This window comes from Lagenorhynchus albirostris, chromosome 8 (genome assembly GCF_949774975.1).
Source record: "Lagenorhynchus albirostris chromosome 8, mLagAlb1.1, whole genome shotgun sequence".
NCBI lineage: Eukaryota > Metazoa > Chordata > Mammalia > Artiodactyla > Delphinidae > Lagenorhynchus > Lagenorhynchus albirostris.
This window is the reverse complement of record NC_083102.1, coordinates 66374764-66395139: the sequence shown is the minus strand read 5'-3', so window position 1 is coordinate 66395139 and position 20376 is coordinate 66374764. Positions and strand designations below refer to the sequence as shown.

Below are 20376 nucleotides of genomic sequence, written 5' to 3'. Positions count from 1 at the left end.
ACTCCATATGGTCTTCCAAAAACCCTTTGAAGGAAATCACTGTTATTCCCATTTTACAGATGTGGAGGTTGAGAGTTAAGAGGTGTTAAATAACTAACAAAATGTTATACTCCCATAAAATATCAGAACTGAGATTCAAAACCGGGTCTCTTAGATGACAAGGTGAACGTTTGTAATCACTGCTGTACTAACGATCCTAAGATTATAATCATGGATGCATATTAAGACAGTGTAAATATGCTCTCATCTTAACGTTTGTGAACAGGATAAACTGCAGCTTATTATTGTCACTGAATTATGTAAGTTTTATTTCATGGATAAACATAAACGAATACGTATGAAATGCCTCCATTCCCTGCTACAAAACATTTCCCTTTGAAGTCGCCACTTAGCTAGTTTGGATCTGAGTTGAGCATTTAGCAAAAGTTAAAATGTAATGCCAAACTTCATTGGTTGGATTTTTTATTAGATAAGGTAGAAATGAAAGCAGCAGGCAATTTAATTAGCAGTAATTTTTCTGGGCAAGTCATTACTTTGATGAACTTCAGAGCAACGTTTATGGCTCCTAATTAACCATGTTAGTCATTTGATTGAATAATCACTTTGGAAATGTTTCTAAAATTTGATTAGAGTCTGACCCACTCGGATGGTCATAAATTAACTGATATCGCTTTAGGATAACATGACTTTCGTTACTTTAGGGGAGTAAACTTCTCTTAGCCATATTTTTTTCAGGCTTCTCTGGACCATACAGAGGGCACCGATTTTAAAGATAGACTGGACTTAAACGATGCTGGCCAAGTGTCTCAATTTCAAGAGCGAGATGTTAATTTTATTTGCTCTGCGATGTAATCAATAGTATTAAGAACTGGCATAATCACAAATATATTCTCATGTATGCATTTTTTTCTAAATTGCTGTTCAGTGCTTTTTTGTTTAGAACTTAGGCCACAAGTTGAGCCTTTGGAAACGTAATGGAGGCTGCGGCATTAGCCATATTTTATGTCATTAATTTACGACGAATTTTAAATCAGTATACTTTAAATGTCATAGAATAATAAGTAGAATTTATGAATAATATTACAGAATAAGTACAACAGAAACCAATAAATCAGCTAGTTCAATAGACACGAGTATTAGTGAAATTATCCATCGAATCCTATCTTCGATGTCAAATGTCTAGTTTTCCAGGATTATGATTATTTCATATGATGTTAGGGCACTTTTATAAGCCGACCCTTCAACTTTGAACAGTGGGTTTCTCAGAAACGCTTGCATTTTCTTTCTTCCGCTTTTTCTCCCCCTTTGGGGAGGAAACTACATTTAGTCACGCTAGATATATAATAGAGTTTAACCTATACATTTCCTAGCTGCCTCCAGAGCCAGCCAGCTGTTTTTACAGCCACACTCCAGCTGGGCAGCAGTCAGTAAAAGTATTTTGTGGCAGGGTGTCAACATTGGTACAACAAAATGCTTGCCTCTAAGCAGCTGCGGAGCTGATGGCAGAGTCATTAACACTCTCCTTTCCAGGCCCAGCTGCCTGAGGGAACTTACGCCTTGGTAATAAATCAAAATAACATGAAAAATTGATTTGAAGTACCATTGGTTAAAGAGTTGGGATAAAATGCATTGCTAATCATTTGTTAACCCAGAAGATCAACTCCACTGCAACCCTATTGTAAGCACTGATATCAGAAAGCACGGTTTAACCCTGTAGGGTCAGAATTATATACTACATAATACTTTATATAAAGAAGGCACAATGTAATAAAGTGTTTGAAAATGAGTTTTACACTATTTTCGGCTTGTAAGCTATTGATTGCCACATACTTTTCAATATTACTGCTATTAGGGATCGCCATTAAGCTATTTTTGACTAAAACCACATAAGATAAGCTTTTTTCTGTGAAATAATATCTCATATTTTGGTTGATATTTATCACTAGAAAAAATTTTAGAACATCAGGTAGACTTTAAAAATGGAACATTCCAGACCAAGAAAGAATGACATCTGGGCTAAACAATGCTCATTATCTATTACAGCATGAAAGTCTATAGATGGATAGTTAAAGAGAGGTAAGGGCCTTTGGATTCCCATTCATTTAAATGTTATTACTTGTTCAGAAGTTAAGTACTTACTACAAGTGGTGGAAAGGAAGATATATTCTTATATTAAATAGCACACTTGTCATATATATTTTATACATTTAGTTTTGTACATGTTGTTTTAAAAACTTAAGTAATACATACAGAAGATAGAATCAACTTAATCACATGTGTATATATTCCTGTGGAACCTATATATGTTATATGTAGGGTTGGGCCCAGGTTTTTGGTACCTAAAACTTATAAAATTTGGGGAACCCTCTGAAAGAAAAGGAAAAGGAAATGACATATACAAAATTAGGCATAGGATTTCAGTAGGGCTCTTGCAAGTAGAGGGTCTTGAGGTTGAAACTACACTCTCTTCACCATGAATAGACCTCTGGTTATGTGAGTGAACTTCTATATTCAGAGTTAAAGAACTAGGGAGGATCACAGACTCAGATAACATCTCACCCAACCCTTTGTTTTATATAAACTTAGACACAAATGGCTTATCTAAAGTCATGTAGTTTTATTAGTAGTAAATGAAGGACTTGAATTTTAATCTTTTGTCTCTTAATCTATATATCTTTCCTTGTCCCCATATCTAAAGCTACTAAACACATTAGATACACAACCATCACTATGACTCAAGTTTAACCATTAACCAAGTTTATTTTCTCAGGGATGAGTTAACTTGGTCACACAGGCAAGGCCTCACTCTTAAGGTAACAATGGTGTTTGCCAAAAAGTTGTTGGATTTCTCTTTTATAGCCTCACTGGATTTGAATCTGACCTGTGGGCTTAACAAAATGAAAAGCCAGTCTTGTTTCTATCTGAAGAAAAAAGAGCAGTCACCTTACTAGGCTGGAGTAATTTTAAGAGATATAACAATTTCGTCTTCTCATAATAATTTCTAGCCAGTGTTCATGAAATAAACTATGAATGAGTCTTTTATTGATCTTTGCTTTGCATGACATTGAGTATACAAAGTTATTCCATACATGTCCTGAAATATTTTTTAAGTCATGACACTGAGGACACAATCACATTTATGCAGGGTTGCTGGTAAAACCACCTTTACTTTATGAAGGTTGGTGTGGGTAAAACTTCGAATTCACCTGCCTGTTCAGGAGAATCAGTATCCACCATGATACTGATACTTCTCATCCTTAAGTTTCTTGTGTGGGCCCTGCCTGAAATGTTAACTATGTGTTGACAAGTTCCCCTCAAGAGACTCGTGTCAGTTTCTGTTACTTTTCCTTTCTGCACTCTGTCCACTGATAACAGCACATTTTCAGCTCCAGACATCTTTGACCGCTGTTGTTTCCTCTTGCAGAAGTGCCTAGCTGCCACTCCATTTATATGAGGCAAGAAGGCTTCCTGGCTCATCCCAGCAGAACAGAAGTTAAGTTTTCCACTATTGAAATTCTTGTAAATACGTGTCAACATAATTGGACATCCTAAGGATGCTGTCAGATTATCATTATATTACATGGGGAAAATCACTTATGTCCACTAAACCATTATTTTAAAACTTTTCTTTCTAAAGTAAAAGGAAGATTTTTCAGGTCATGATCTCTTATATTTGGTTGTTAACATGAGTCATGTGCATATAAACAGCTGAAAAGTGGACTTCTCTGTTCTTTTTTGCCAGCAACCACATCCTGTTGAAAGAGAACGTGTGCTTTTATAAGATCACCTTACCTTACTGCTTTCTACTGAAGTGTATCTTTTAGGAATTTTCAGTTCTGCTTTAGAGACCTAAGTCATTGTTTTGAAATAAAGCACCGTTGATTTAAATACATTCACCTTTAAATATCCTAGATTTTACATTTTGGGACAAGTAATTGTTAAGAATGGACTTTCACAGAAGAGACTTAGAAAAGGAGTTTTCTGTTGTGGATGTGTTATGGTAACCGTGGGGGGAAAGTTTTGTTCTAATGGGCATGATACCTGCAAAGTAATGAATGAAAATGATTTTATCTGGATAGACTCCCCTTTAAAGTATTTCCGGAATTATGTGCATGGTCCTTGATGTCAACACTATGTATCTTCAGTGAATGACTTAGATCCATCCTTCTAGGTTGAGTCCAGCATTGGTTGTTTTGTTTAAATAACATTAATAGAAGTAAATCCCCATGTTTAAAGGATAGTATTATGAGATGGTAAATCCAGAAAATACGAGGCCAAAAATTTTGCACAAATGCAATATAATTATTGTTGCTATTTTTAATATTATGTACCTACCACAGAGACCAATACTTTTGAGAAATAAAACTGTGACTAAACTATGGGAAATTTCTTCCTGGTGATGAAAGGTAACAGCAATTAAATGAAAGTCCCACAGTCAAGGATATTTGGGGGAGAAAATGATTGTGAAAAGCTGTCAATTTATTTTGCATTTTTCCTGTGGACTTAGTTATGTTACAGCAAAAAAGGCAAGTTTTTTTTAACTGCCTTGGCTATTGAAGATGAAAACATGAGAAAGTTAACCTAGCTAAATATTTCTGCAAAGAAGTAAGGGGGTAAACCGTACCTGTTTCAGTTCCTCAGGGTCATAATGCAAGGTACATGGCAGTAATTCACTCTGATTTCCCTCTCATCTCGTTGAATAACAAAACTTGGAAGAAAATGGAAAAGGAAACGATACGTTGTACATCCCAGGTTTGCCAGTGTTTATGTAAGCTCTATGCTTTGGTTAGTAATAATATAAATTGCTAACTCTCATGTATTACCATGTGCTAGGCAGTGTTCTAAGGTTGCATATATTAAATCATGTAATCCTCACAACAACCCCATAAGGAAGATGCTTTGTTATCATTCCCATTTTATAGATGAGGAGACTGAGGCTCAGGGGTTAAATAATGTGTCCAAGGTCACGGAGTGGAAAAGTAGAAGAGTCCTTTTCTACCTCCGCTTTTGCGTTAATGGTTATATTTTGATTTATTTGTGAGTGTTATTTCTGTCATGAGTAAATGTATTTCATTTCCCCCCACAGGCTGCATGTTTGAAAAGGGCCCCAGGCAGTTTTATGATGACACCTGTGTTGTCCCAGAGAAATTCGATGGTAGGTTTTTCATTGTGTATCAAGTTTTGATTTCTGTAAGAGGGCGAGGAGAGATCACCTTCGCCTCTCCTGAAAGCAGTCAACATCGCTACTTAACGATCTTTATGCCCGTCACTTACGATGCACTCAAGTCTCGCTAAACTTTGCCTCTTATAAATTCCCTTTCCTTTGCCCATTAAGAAGCTTTTTTCTTTTGTCCTATGAGAGATCCCATTTTTAGAGTTAGACAGAGTGTCATTCTTGCTGGGCTTTATGTAGAATAAGGGGGCCCTTTCCATTGCCCGGCTGAGGACATGCAGCTTGTTGCTTGAGATTTACTGAGAGCTGATCCCGTAATTAACAAAGCAGAGGAGAAAGCGTGCTACTGTGGATGCATGGATGACTAATGCAGCCTCTTGCCTTTTATTGTTCACGAAAACATGCATTATGGAACACAGGAACAATACAGCTGCCCATTTAGTTAGTGATTGTGAGTCCTCCTTTTTTGTTTTTCCCCTGGGAAGATGTTCATTACTAATGTGACATTACTTTGTAATTGCTTCAGATGGAGTTAGGAAAGCATCACTCTTTTTTTTTTTTTTTTTTTTTGCCGTACGCGGGCCTCTCACTATTGTGGCCTCTCCCGTTGCGAAGCACAGGCTCCGGACGCGCAGGCTCAGCGGCCATGGCTCACGGGCCCGGCCGCTCCGCGGCATGTGGGATCTTCCCGGACCGGGGCCCGAACCCGTGTCCCCTGCATCGGCAGGTGGACTCTCAACCACTGCGCCACCAGGGAAGCCCTGCATCACTCTTTTAATATCACTTGCTGTGGCAATGAAAATGAAAATATCCCCCCACACACACACGTTAGAAAGGGGTGTCAAGTTAGAATCTTCTTTTCTTGACAAAGGTGGCAGCAGTCAGCATCTACACAGAGGCTTGGGTAAAAAGTGAACAGTTGATTGACTTAGTGGTTCTTCAGCGCGGTCTCCGTATTTCCTGCTTTGATTGTTTAACAGGAAACAAGCAGGGGCCCTCTGATTAGCTGATTGCACAAACTTTAGGGATCATGGCTGTAATGGCCTGGTAGCTCTCAGGAGTTTTTAATTGTCATTACTTAAACAGCAAAGTGTATGTGCAGATTGCTTCGCAGTCTCTAATTAGTTGCTTGAAGTCTACTGTGTTCCCCAGGCTTTCGCTACATGTAGACGTTTCAGAAGGGGTGATATAAGTCTTGGGAAGATCTGTTTCCTTAGCCTCCCTTTACATTGCTAAATTCATGCCAAGGTCACAGGGTTAAATTCCAATAGGGATCACTTTTTCAGCCTTACTCTATAATAGATGTTACTTTTAACCTTTGAGTTTCAGAGGTGTGATCTGTGTTATTTTCTTTGGCATCATTCGCAGAGCATCAACATCCTTAAAGTCCAGCTTTTTCTCTTGAGATAAAGCATAAAGTCTACTTTTTGGCATGACCTTCATCAGTTTATTTCATGCTTAGTGAGCTTAACATTTTAAGAGATCACGATAATTAGTATGGGTACGTAAGGAAGGAAAATAGCTCAAAACTGTAGACAGGATTATGATATAATCTAACAGGGCAAAGTCTAAGTCACTTACATGTTTGGGGAAGCTAACTGTCTTGATTATATTTTCCCTTTGGCTTTGAAATACTCCTCAATTTTATACTAAGAAAATATTTTTGGGAAGATAGTATTGGGCTTACATTTTATAAGGAATAGAGACCAAGAAGAAAGAAGAAAGGGTTATTTTTTCATTGTACAAGTCCAGTATGGTCAGTCACATTTACAGGCAGAAGCAATCTAAAGGTTAGAAAATCTGAATCTGACAGTGTTTCACTCTGTCTGCATAATTGCTCAGTTACCCCCATGAAAATTTCTAAATCTCAGAAGGAAAAACGGAGATAAATAAACCTGTCATTGAAATCAGTATGAAGAGACACTTCTATATTTTATAGCTTAAACCAAAACAACATAATTATTTTTAGCAGCTGTTGAGTGAATAATTTTATTTTGGTTTAGGTTTTTCTTTTGCGGTACGCGGGCCTCTCACTGTTGTGGCCTCTCCCCTCGTGGAGCACAGGCACAGGCTCCGGACGTGCAGGCTCAGCGACCATGGCTCACGGGCCCAGCCGCTCCGCGGCATGTGAGATCCTCCCGGACCGGGGATGAACCCGTGTCCCCTGCATCAGCAGGCGGACTCTCAACCACTGCGCCACCAGGGAAGCCCTGGTTTAGGTTTTTTAAGTGTTTTTCTGTAATTATTTTAAGAGGTGTATTTCTGTCTCTTGACCAAAGGAAACTTTTAAAAAGCTCGTGATTTGGTCTGGTTTATAATTCACACTTAATGTCAGAAGATCGGCTCGAATATATTCTGTCTGAATTGTTTCTTTAGTGCAGGAGAGAAATTCATGCATTAATAGTGATATGCTTGTAGGGCCCTAGACATTCAATCCCCAATGTGACTAATTCCACATATTTTTGGGACAATTTGCTGGAGATAGAAGTAAATAATCAGTAGTCATGAAACTGAGTTGTGGTTTTTTTTTTTTTTGGTTTGTTTGTTTTTTGGTAAAATCAAAATATCTGGCCAGATATTCCAAAGAATTGGAAACTAACACCTTTGCTGCTGTAATCTATTTAATAGAGTTTTTTACACTTTGTATGAATAACAAATAAATGTAGCACAAACAAACCTTTCTTGTTTAAAAATATAGATAACAGAAAACTCTGGTGTATTCTTTTTTGTGTGTGTGTAAACATTATAAAATTGGACTTTTAGAAGAAGAATAGCAAGCTAAACTCAAATAAGTACAATACAAACAAGAGGCAAGGAAAAATGAGAGAATTTTCATTTGCTGCCAGTTGAGAAAGCGGAGTGCCAGTGAAGGTGTGGAAGAAAGATGGTATACCGGTAATCCAGTATGCCCTGAATTACCCATGACATTGTCCTAGTTTTTACTTAACTCACAGAGTCTAAGATGCTATTAACTTTGCTTTGAAGTATTTGCATTAAAATTTTCACTAGTTTGTCATGTGCAGGTCAATGAGGTATTTACAAATTGCAGAATTTAATTTGCGCAAATAAAATGCACAGAGCTTAAAATTGATTACTCCCTCTGCATTGTTACTTAGAGCAGTAAGTAATAGCATTAACAATGAAGGCAAGAAGTATGATCGGATACTACAGTTTTTAAAATAGTATCTAAAGAAAAAAGTTATACAGCATTTTTATAAGTAAATGACCTCCATGGATTTATTCTGGCCTTTGTGCATTTATAGTGACCTTTATATGTACAGTTGTGTGTAAATTTGTAGATTCCTGGGTTATATTCACCCTTTTACCTATTTTAAATCCCTATTTAATGGTAACAGTATATTTCATAGACACCCTTAAATTGGTTGTGGTGTAACCATTTTAGTGATTGGTTTAATATAAATTTTATGTAAATATCATGGCTAATCATAGAAACTTAAAATGTTTTTAATTTAGGAGATATAAAGCAAGAGCCAGGAATGTATCGGGAAGGACCCACGTACCAGCGGCGGGGATCACTTCAGCTCTGGCAGTTTTTGGTAGCACTTCTGGACGACCCTTCCAATTCCCATTTCATTGCCTGGACTGGGAGAGGCATGGAATTTAAATTGATTGAGCCTGAAGAGGTGAGTTTAGTAGATTCTACTTAGGAAGATCAGATATGTTCTAATATAAGGAAACATAGACTTGATTAATATGCCAAAGAAGTATTTTTTAATTTTAACACTATAGGGAAACATTGTGAATTAAAAGGTGGGCCAAAAAAAAAAAAAAAGCAGGAATGTATTTAAAATAAGACATGAATATGTTGCAGGCTTTTTCCAGTTGCATACCATCCTACCGGAATTGAAGGAAATCAGCCGGATTGTTAGCATAATCCTTTATTCAAGAGAGCAGGGCTTGGGAAGTCTCTAAAGGTGCATCTAAGTTGGGCACGTTTGATGGTCTTTGAGGAAGAGAGATGTCTATCAAAGTTCAACTAGTTTTGGGTATGGAGGAATTGTTCTTGAGAATTAGCAGTTATTATTTGGACAGTCTTGATTTTTGTCAAGAGGGTTAGAGAGGAACATTTAGAGAACAAAGTCATGTGTAAGAGGGTGTAGGGGAGACGTAGCTGTGGGCAATAAAGGCACACAAGGGCCACAGTGGGAAATTCTTACTCCTTAAGTGTTTCTTGGGAGACACAGACCTGTACAACCATTGTTTCCCTTTGATTATTGGTGACATCTGTTTTGAATCAGCTGGGCTGTGTACGCTCCTTTGGAAGGTAGGAATAAAGTTTAAAATGTCACCATACCTAAGAAGACTCTGGATAGAGAGAATACAGGTAAATGGAACACCTTTCATTCTGTTCAGCTGTCTTTCTTCCTCCAACCCTCCCCCATGCACATACCAATGGAGTGTTTTCCTGAAAAACCTCTCAGTTCAATTTTTATTCTGCCCAGGACTAACTTTAGGCTTAAGCCTACTATTTTTTTTTTTTTTTCTTTTTTTGGTTGCGGCCCATGGGATCTTTGTTGAGTCATGCAGGATCTTTTCATTACGGGGCAGTCTCTTCGTTGCCGTGCTCGAGTTTCTCTCTAGTTGTGGCATGCAGGATTTCTCTTTCTCGTTGAGGTGCGTGAGCTCAATAGTTGTGGCACACGGGCTTAGTTGCCCCACGGCATGTGGGATCTTAGTTCCCCAACCAGGGATCAAACCCGTGTCCCCTTCATTGGCAGGCAGATTCCTTACCACTGGACCACCGGGGAAGTCCCAAGCCTACTATTATTATTACAACATAACCTACCAAATAGCATTTTGGATCTCAAAAGAAAGGTGACTTTTATATGAAATGTTTGTGTCTTATTAAAGATGCTTTTTCTGCTGCTGTTAAAATTGACTTCAGTTTACGTTAGCTGAGAAAGCAATGGAAGACTTTTAGCTAACATGCCTATGACTGATCATATTGGCTATAGGATCTAAACACCTCAGAAAAGTCGAAAAATTCAGAGAGAGATATCCAGCTATTTTTTAACTCAAAGTGATTAGTTTCACGTAGACTAGACATCTACAACCTAGACTAGGCTAATGGGCCTATACATCTTGCATTTTCTGCTCTATGAGACCATGTATTTAATCATAATCAGATAACGTGTCCTAATTTGATTTCCAGAAGATAAGGTGACATTACTTATTAAGATTTAAGAGATTATCCGATTCGAATATGTATTAAATAAAGTATGAAATCAGAGGAGATGGTTAGTACAATTAAGTGTACTCCGGGTTACATCAATACCCTGGTAGCATTTGAGGGCTCAAGTTAAATCAGAAATTCAATTGAGTATAGGCTAAATGTTTGGGTGTTTGAATTTTGTACTGCATCTAAAACTTAATTTGGCTGTCAAAAGAAATTCATTTTTTATGTAGGTGTACTTAAATGATATAAGTGAAAGAACCGCAAAAATGTGAAGCACTAAAAATTGAGACTAGAAACACTTAACATAAAGTAATTTGAAAGCCCTTTAACATGATGGGAATGTGTGCTCTTCACCTCGTGAAAGATGTTAATAATCTCTGCAAGAGTTGCTTCATGCTAGAACTGAGGACATTCAACAGGGATTTATATCAATTACTTCCGTCCATCTGTGGTTAAAATAAGTGAGCAGAAACAGAATTTTTATTTTTGCCATCTGTCTGTTAAGATGGGGGAAATGACTGAATTATGTCTGTGATTATTGATCCACTCAGAAGTGTAAAAATACTTAGGCACACGTCATTAAGTTCTTTATATAGCAATTGTTGATTTTTAAGCTGATCATGTTTGAACAAGTAGAATAGGAGACTTGACCAGGGGACCATTAAGTTACATCAAATTGTGAATTTCTGTGATTTTTTTTTTTTAAATGCCGGGAAGGAATACAATTATTTCTGTTCCATACAACAAACCAACATTTAGACACCTTTTCTGTATCAGACTCAGAAAGTAAAAAAGGACAGGGGAATTCAGAGTCAGCCTAACTCCCTGGCAATTGTGCAATAAGCGCTCAATGTCTCCTAAGGCCCTTTGTTCAAAATGAAACATTCCATTTCTGATTGCTGCATTGCTCACTGCTACAATTGCTTCCATCAGGCAATGACTGTGCTGCTTATGTTTAAATTTCTTCTTTGGAAAATGTTTGCGAAATTTCTTTCGTCTCTGTGGCCCACGGTCACCCTCTTCTTTCAACTACACAGCAGTTAATTGAGGGTCTGTGACAGCACAGCTCATGAAAGGTGGCTCTGAAGCCATCCTTGTTGGAATTACTCATGAGTTCCGCTTTTTGTATTTCCTCTTGCAGTTTCAAATGATACTGAGTGAGACTGCAGTCTTGTGGCTGACTATCTGCTCAGTGTGTTTGGATAACTTTTAGCAAGCACATAATCTTTAACATCTCTTTTTGAGATATTCGAGATAACGAGATGTTATTTTTTAATTAATCATGGGTTCTGGGGAATTGTTCCAGGGAACAGTTATTGACATAGTGAAGCATCTGTAGGAGGCAGAGTAGAAGTCTTCTGCTAATATGCAAGCTTGTTGAGCTGGAAGAGTTATCGAGAAGTCTGATAGCCAGGGCCTGATTGTGATTTCTAGGTTTACTGTTGCATATTCAAGCGTGATTTTAAAAATAAATTGAATAATAATTGAACGATTGCATTTTCCTGTTTAATTCATTTGGTGATAAGGATAAATGCTAGAGTGCTATAGAGATCTTTTCACTCTCCTCATTAACATCCAAAGTTTTCTTTTGAAAGAGTATTAAAAGGAATTTACTGGAAGTATTGCCATCATCGTACCCACTCCATGTTGAAAATGGTACCTTGGCTTTTTTTTTTTAACATCTTTATTGTAGTATAATTGTTTTACAATGGTGTGTCAGTTTCTGCTGTATGACAAAGTGAATCAGCTATATGTATACATATATCCCCATATCTCCTCCCTCTTGCGTCTCCCTCCCACCCTCCCTATCCCACCCCTCTAGGTGGTCACAAAGCACCGAGCTGATCTCCCTGTGCTATGCAGCTGCTTCCCACTAGCTATCTGTTTTACATTTGGTACCTTGGCTTTTAGTGGCGCCAGATATAGTGGTGATTGATGGGGTCATATGTGAGGGCTGAGTGGACTTTCTTAGTTGTTGGATGGTCTAACCTATCCTGGAAATTATTTACGTTATCTGTTCATTTTAAGTTGCAATCTTTTAAAAAATTTTTATCATGATAGGAACACAACATGGGATCTATCTTCTCATCAAATTTTTATGCGTTCAATCCAGTATCATTAACTATAGGAACAGTGCTGTACAACAGATTTCTGTATCTTATTCCTTCATCTTGCACAACTTGTCTGCATCTCTCAGGCATATGAGTATCCATTTCCCTCAACTTTATAATGAATGTGATATTGAAACAGCTCTAAGAATAAATTTGGGGGCTTCCCTGTTGGCGCAGTGGTTGGGAGTCCGCCTGCCGATGCAGGGGACACGGGTTCATGCCCCGGTCCGGGAGGATCCCACATGCCGCGGAGCGGCTGGGCCCCTGAGCCATGGCCGCGGAGCCTGCACGTCCAGAGCCTGTGCTCTGCAACGGGAGAGGCCACAACAGTGAGAGGTGCGCATACCACAAGAAAAAAGAAGAAGAAATTTGATTGTTTTAAAATGTCTACTGATACCCATGGTGCTGAGAATTAACTGGCATCATAAAAGTCAAACTCTGCTTATGGTATTAAAAAAACATCTTTCTCTCCCCAAAGACTTCCACTGTGTTGTCTTGAAGTTTGTTGCACGTATTTTACTTTCTAGGTGCCTCCTGGTGAGCCTCTAGAAAAGTATCATTTACAAATGCATAAGTGTTCAGAAATTGTTGTTCAATTTCAGGAGATACTAATAATTTATTTTCACATCCCCTCCAGGTTCGCAGGCTGTTCAGTTGTCATGTCTATTAAAGATTCACTGATGTCCATTGTTAGCTTTTTAAAAGACATTTTATTTAGAAATTATTGCTTTCACTTCTTATTGCCATCAGCCCATTTTGCTATTGCTTAGAACATTTACATTAAAACGAAGTTTGTCTTTGGAACTTTAAGATGTACCTGTCACAGTGACTCTGTTTTGATATATAGTCACGTCCCTGTGACATTACATCTCTCTGCTCTTAAAAAATTATACTGATATATGTGACCAAATTACATTGTATCTTCATTCAGGAAGTAGAAATTAGTGAGAGAGAAAATAGCAAGGATCAGTGTTTTTAAAAGAGAAAAAAAAAAACTCTGGAGAAAGGTTATTGCTAATGAAGTAGAGAGAGACAGAATGATCTCTTTGCAAAGCATTCTGTTTTAGTATATTACACGTAGCAACAACTTGGAATTCTGTGAACATGAAGGAAAACTCTAACCCTATTTAAAAATGGTGTCTCAGGGTTACCTAGGTATGCATGGCAGCTGCAATTTCTGCTCAGATGAAGCAAGAGTGGAAATTAATGCGAAGGTGACTTTAGCTGGGGTCATAGAAGCAGGCCACCCTGTTCTGCATGTAGCCAGGGTAGTGGTGAGGTAGGGGATACAGATATGTTGAGGAAGGAGGTTTTGCTGAAGCTCTGTTGAAGCTCGGAGATTGTTCACTAAACAACAAAAGTGGATATTGTGCTTTAGAGATTTTTGTCTGTGGACTCATATACACGGTGACCTTCGTATTTTTAGCATCTGATTACTGTTCTTTAAATGAACGCTTAATTCCCCAGTGTAGTATTGGCTACAATTTTATCCTGATGCTGCTTCAGGCAATAAAAATTATTTGCAGTTCAGCTTACTGATTGGTATACTGTTTCCTCTGCTGTACACACTGTGCCACTTGTTCACTCTTTTATTCAGCGTCATGCAGGATATCTATTTTCCTTTGGTTTATCATAACCTCAAAAACACCTTTACAAAGAGATCACGAAGCCACTCTTGATCTATAGGTTTTATCTGAAAAGAAAAAATAAGAAGGAAAAACAGGGAACCTCAGAGTGCGAAGCATGCCTCGGCTCCAGGGTGATCACTGAAGGCCTGGTTTAAAAAGCAAACCAGGACGCAGGATATGCAGATCATGATAGCGTTTGTGTCTTTACTTATGTTTTTGATTTGGATGTGTTTTAGAGCGTTTGGAAGTAATTAATGAATTAACTAATTTTTATGAGATATGTTGATAAGTTTATACTTAACACTACAATGTAATTCTGTTTTGGTGGCAGGTGGCCCGGCGTTGGGGCATTCAGAAAAACAGGCCAGCGATGAACTATGATAAACTTAGCCGTTCACTCCGCTATTATTATGAGAAAGGAATCATGCAAAAGGTAAGCAGCTAATACAGTATTAAAATTCATTGAAATGTTGCACATTCATCTGCATGTCATACTTTAAAGCCACATATCATTACACTGCTGAAGCAAGGTTTTCGCCCACTTTAACATATGCTTAGCTGTTTGTTTTGCTATTACAAGCCTTTCTGTTTATAAATGCATGGGCATTATAGACAAATGTGTAATAATATCATATACAAAGTAGTAGACTTTCTGGAAGTCCCCACTTTCCTGTGTTTGGTAGAAAAAATATTGTTTTCGTACTAATATGGCAAGCATATATCCCCAGAAGTCGTTGATATTTTGCTACATTCTCCACAAGTATATAATTTTGAATACTAACTGAATTGTTACCTTTCCCTCTTGTTCTGGTTCTTAAAACATTCAGAACATTGCTTGTTCTCATTCTGAAAAACATTTTTTCGTGGCTGATTTCATTACTTGACAGCTTAACATCTTAAACCGTTGATTAAAAATAAGTATTTGATCTTATTTCATTGGTATAATGAAGTTAAATTTATTTTATTTCAAATGAGTGTCTCTTAATATTTCCAGGTAGCTTTTTTAAAAGGTGTGAGATAAAACAAATGAATTACACCTAGAACAAAATATAAAATTTTTGAAGAAGGTAATGAATAAATAAAGATAAAACATTTGGGTATTTGTTATTGTTACATCCTTCAGCCTTGCATGCATATTCGATCTAATAGTCTTGACTGTGAACAACGTTTAGGATTTATTCATCGTGAATATTACATTATAGTTTTATTATGCATCCTTTGTTCATTTGGGGGGACACAGACGTATATCACAGATTGTGGCATAGTTTTATGTCACCATGGTTCTGCCAAGAAAAACTAGACCAGTTGATCCATGAAACTTACTAGAAGACAGGGAAACAGCATCATTGAGTTTTCTAGACCAAAGGGAATCTGTGCTCTGGAGCTGGCCAGCCTGGAAGTTAGAACTTGGAAGATCCTTAAAAGATAAGGCTGAATTAGATTCTTAATTGCTTCCTATTTCCCTGAATCTCACCTTCAAAATGTAAAACCAGTTACTATCTGCTCTGTCTTCTCCATCTCAACCCTGGAGTCTTTTTTAATTCCTCCCTTTCTCTCATCCACCACTCCCATTTGCAGCCAACCCCTTTCACATACATCCCATTCTTTTCGTTTTCATCACCATCTTCCTAATTGGGCACATCAAGTGGGCTTGCACAGTAGGTGCTCTGCAGGTCCCCTGGGCAGTGTTACACAAAATGCAGTCATGACTTTGGTTTGCATGCTACCTTCTCATTAGATCACCTTTTTTGAACAGATTCTTCTGCTACTAAGCAGTGGTATTCTTACCTCGTGAAGCTGCTGTGATTATTAAATGAAATTATGTACTTGAGACACTTGCATTGTACCTGACGCAAAAGCCTTCAACAAATGGTAGCTGTGAATGCATCTCACACCCTGAATCCAAGGCATATCTAGCTTGTGTGTCTTGACCAGTAAGTCCCTTACTAAATGGAACAGTCACAGAGAGCTAAAAAGTATCGTAAAATGTCTAATCATACCTCAGGTTTCAGACACGGTATTTGAGGGGGTATCTTCAGGATGACATGTCTGGTCTTAAATATTCTCAAAGGTGTTCAAACTTATGCTTATTACTGATACCACCACTTCCATGTTCCTATTTATTTATACAGTTATCACATATCCTATTTATTTACCTCTTACTTTAATAAATTAATAAGGCAAGATGCTATCAAATAGTCAAATGACAGCATAGATGTTGAAAAAACAAAGAAAAATGTTGTGGCTCCTCACGTTTTTTCTATTAGGCTGTAATTGCCAAAGGAAACTATTAGCAACTATTTATTTGTCAGCTAATATAGGAGAGCAAAATGTTGTACATCACAGGCCTTTTGGGGTATTGCATATGATATAAGGAAAAGCAGGTCGTTGAAAGGTGAAAAATGCAAAAGTTGAAGTCTGCTTATAACTAGCACAGCAATCAAGACTTTTTTTTACAGACGTACATATACTTATTCTTCCTTCCACGTGTTGAGCCGTTCTACTTGCCACTCGCTGACACACCTGTGACTCTCATTGCTTCACTCTTTTTAGAATGTCCTGCCATCTTATCTTTACCTGTTAACATAATGGTTAAGTAAGTTCTAGTATAGTCATTCAGAGGAAAATGATGCAGTCCTTTAAAAAAAGAAAACTCTGATGTAGAATTATATATTTTAATGTATGGGGAAAGTGTTTATCTGACCACGCTTGTTCATGAACTTAAAACTCTGTGTGTATGTGGTGTATGTAAAAGAAAATAAAACGGAAAGATTAGAGGATAAAATAAAACCCAAGTGGATCGAAACATCAAAGAAACCCTGATTATTTTAGTAGTTATGAAAGAAATAAGAAATGAAGTAATGATCATTATACCTTATAGACAGTATATGTGTGAATTTCAAAATTTAGAAATGATGGGAAAAGTATATACAAACATTTAAGCATTGGTTATTTCTGGTTGATATAATCAGATGATTATTTCTTTTGTCTTAATCTGTAATTTAAAATTTTCTTCCAATATCCCTGTATCACTTCTGAAATTTTAAAAGTTAACACATAATTTAAATAGCTAGTCTTTCAAAATTCATGTTTTATCTATCTAAGCATTGCAGTTTGTGTATACTGAATGTATAGCATTTTCCATATTATAACTGAATAACAGAAGACGTTCTGTCCCGTGGTTGGTTATCAGCCCTTGTTCTAAACTTTGTGGCATTTAACATAGTCCAGTAATTATAGTAGTAGCCCTAAATATGTTTACTGTAAGGAAAATAAAACAGTGAGTCAAGGCAGAGTCCTTAAGAGGTTTTATAATCTTGATTGCATATTATACATTTTAATTCCCCACAGTGATTTATCGAATCATTTCTAATTATAACCAATAGCAACAGGTTGTACAAAAAAACTTCCAGTATCCTAAAGCAAATGCCTCCTTCTCAGCGGCTGCAGACAAAACAAAGCAGGTTATTAAATGCTCTGAGGTATGCAGGCCATTTATTTTATTTTTATTCTCAAAGTGCTTTGAACAAAGAAACACGGGAAACGGAGATTTAGTATAGTTAAGCTTTGTTTCTGATATGGTCTATTTTTACTTTTATGGCAGTTTCACCATTTCACCTTTACGAACTTAATTTCCTTTTTATGAAGGACTAAAGTGAATAAATTTATGCCAGACTCCTCTGTTTGCCATGCCCTGTGCTAGAGACTTCCAGCTTAGTCTTGCAACAGGCTTTCCAAGAAGCCATTCCTGACTCCCTTTCACAAAAAAAAAGGGGAACTGGGGGCAGTTTAAGAAACATGTCCAAATTCATAAAAACTAAGTCTTGGCTGTTTTCAAGCCTAAGGATATTCAGAGTATTTGAATTCTCTAAATTGATTCCTCTTACAGGGTAAAAAAAATCCAGGGCAAAAAACATTCTAAATCTGAGTCCAGAACAGCAGTGCTTTTTGGTAATTTTTTTTTCTTCCCAAACATGCACAGATAGTTTATAAACTATGAACTCACCATACCCCCACGTCACACAGCAAGTAGCAGAGGGGTTGAGTAATTTGCACCTTTCTAAAATTACTGAACTCTACATACACACAAAAAGTTACTGCCAAACTTAATACAAAGAACTGTATTCATCCACTCCCGCCCTGCCCAACCCCCCCCGTGGGTTTTTGAGAAGCTCAGCATTGTCTATTAATGGCAGCGGGGGCAGGGCTGTATTTGTTCCACTCAATTGTTTATAATTTCCTAGAGAAGCATTACTCTTCAAAATTTAAGTTTGGGACATGTTATTTCCTACAAATTACGCCACTTCTCCTTTATTTCAGGCAGCTGTCACATTCCTTTTTTTCATTTCCTCCCTATGCATCGTGTATTTTAAATTCCTTTCACTTTTTTACACCGTCTTACTTCAATTTGACACTTTATATACATCCTTACCTTCTGTCTAAGGCATCTTGCTTTCACTTTTAAAAGTGACGTACCCAGGATAATGCTGGGTACGTCTCGATCCATCTTTCGTTTAAATAAGGCTATGTATCTTTTTTTTCGGGTGAGAATATACAGTGCAAAAGAAAAGAAAAAAGAAAAAAAAGAACAGTTCACCCTGCGAATCAGTGAATCACTAGTCTAGTCTTACTAGGAACACAATACATTTTTCTTCCAAGGTTTGGAAGTTTAGTCTTTCTACAGTTTCAGAAATATAATGTTAAGAGGGAGACACTACACTTTAAAGGCCTGGTTATTTTATAAGTACTATAGATATTACCTTTTCAAACAGAGGGGAAAACATTGTAATGTGAAGATGCCTGCATGAAATCATTGATTTTTTTTCCCCCCAAATAGCAATGTAAGTTTACACTTACATGAAAACAAGCAAACTGCTAAGCTTTCTAGCTATATCTGGAATGAATGTAATTATTACTCAAGGTCAACATTTTGCATGTCCCTCGATTGAACCGTAGTTTATCACACAAAGTGAGGATTTTTTTTCTATCTGTTAATAGTTCATTGCTTCTTCTTTTGTTATTCATCCTTTCTGGAGTATTAAATCATGTTTTTGTTTATTTCTTTCTCTGCCCTTCCAATCTGGGATGGTGAAGATGAGTTGTTGGGTTTTTTTAAGCTGAGATGTAGTTGACATAACAACCTCACATTAGTTTCAGGTGTACAACGCAGCGATTGGATATTTGTATCTCTTGGGAAATGCTCACCACGCTAAGTCCAGTTACCATCCGGCACTGCACATAAGGATGGGATTTCTCTTCCGTGTTTCCCTTAGGTGGCTGGAGAGAGATACGTCTACAAATTTGTATGTGATCCAGAAGCCCTCTTCTCCATGGCCTTTCCAGATAATCAGCGCCCACTGCTGAAGACAGACATGGAGCGTCATATCAACGAAGAGGACACGGTGCCTCTGTCCCACTTTGATGAGAGCATGGCCTATATGCCAGAAGGGGGCTGCTGCAACCCTCACCCCTATAACGAAGGCTACGTGTATTAACACAAGTGACAGTCAAGGGCCTCCTCGCGCCTCTCCTCTTTTGCGAGATGCAGAGAATCTCTGAATTCTCTTCAATCTTTGTCTGATTTTTGTTGTTTGTATTTTATTTTTAAATAATAATACACAAAAAGGGGCTTTTCCTGTTGCATTATTCTATGGTCTGCCATGGACTGTGCACTTTATTTGAGGGTGGGTGGGAGTAATCTAAACATTTATTCTGTGTAACAGGAAGGTAATGGGTGAATGGGAGGGGGGGATTGGGGGATTACTTTTTACTTAGGCTTGGGATGGGGTCCTACAGGTTTTAAGTATGATGAAGCTCTATCATGTTGATTTGATTTCATAACAACCTAGAAAATGTTCATTTCCTCTGGGTGTCTATAGTACACAGTTAATTCACATTGTGTAAATATCCACTTGGAGACTATTTGCCTTGGGCATTTTCCCCTATCTTTCTGAGTCTCTGCAAGGTGTACAAAAAAAAAACTACTGTAAAAGGCAGTTTAATTGTTAGAAATGACTGTTTTTGCACCTCTTGTAAAAAGGTATCTAGAGATTGCATTTGCTGCTTTTTGTTTCGTTTTGCTTTATATATGACTCTTAGAGGATAACCATAAAATGGGTAATTCTCTCTGAAGTTGAGTAATCACCATGACTGTAAATGAGGGGCACAATTTTGGACTCTGGCTCCAAACTGAGTCACAGGCCAGTAGCAGTATACGTATCTGGTGCCACCTTGCTCTTTAGATACAAATCATACTGTTGTTAAAGT

The 20376-nt window shown here is 37.4% G+C and overlaps 1 protein-coding gene across 2 annotated transcripts in view; it reads left to right on the top strand.

The window, feature by feature from the left end:
* Positions 1-19757, top strand: part of ETV1 (ETS variant transcription factor 1) — a 94510-nt gene extending 74753 nt beyond the window's left edge. For both annotated transcript variants that reach the window (XM_060156123.1, XM_060156122.1), the window contains exons 9-13: positions 3425-3493; positions 5087-5155; positions 8648-8817; positions 14441-14542; positions 19383-19757. In XM_060156123.1, the coding sequence (XP_060012106.1) occupies positions 3425-3493; positions 5087-5155; positions 8648-8817; positions 14441-14542; positions 19383-19604 (632 nt within the window). In that variant the 3' untranslated portion in view covers positions 19605-19757. The remainder of the gene's footprint in view (positions 1-3424; positions 3494-5086; positions 5156-8647; positions 8818-14440; positions 14543-19382) is intronic.
* The last annotated feature ends 619 nt before the right edge of the window (positions 19758-20376 follow it).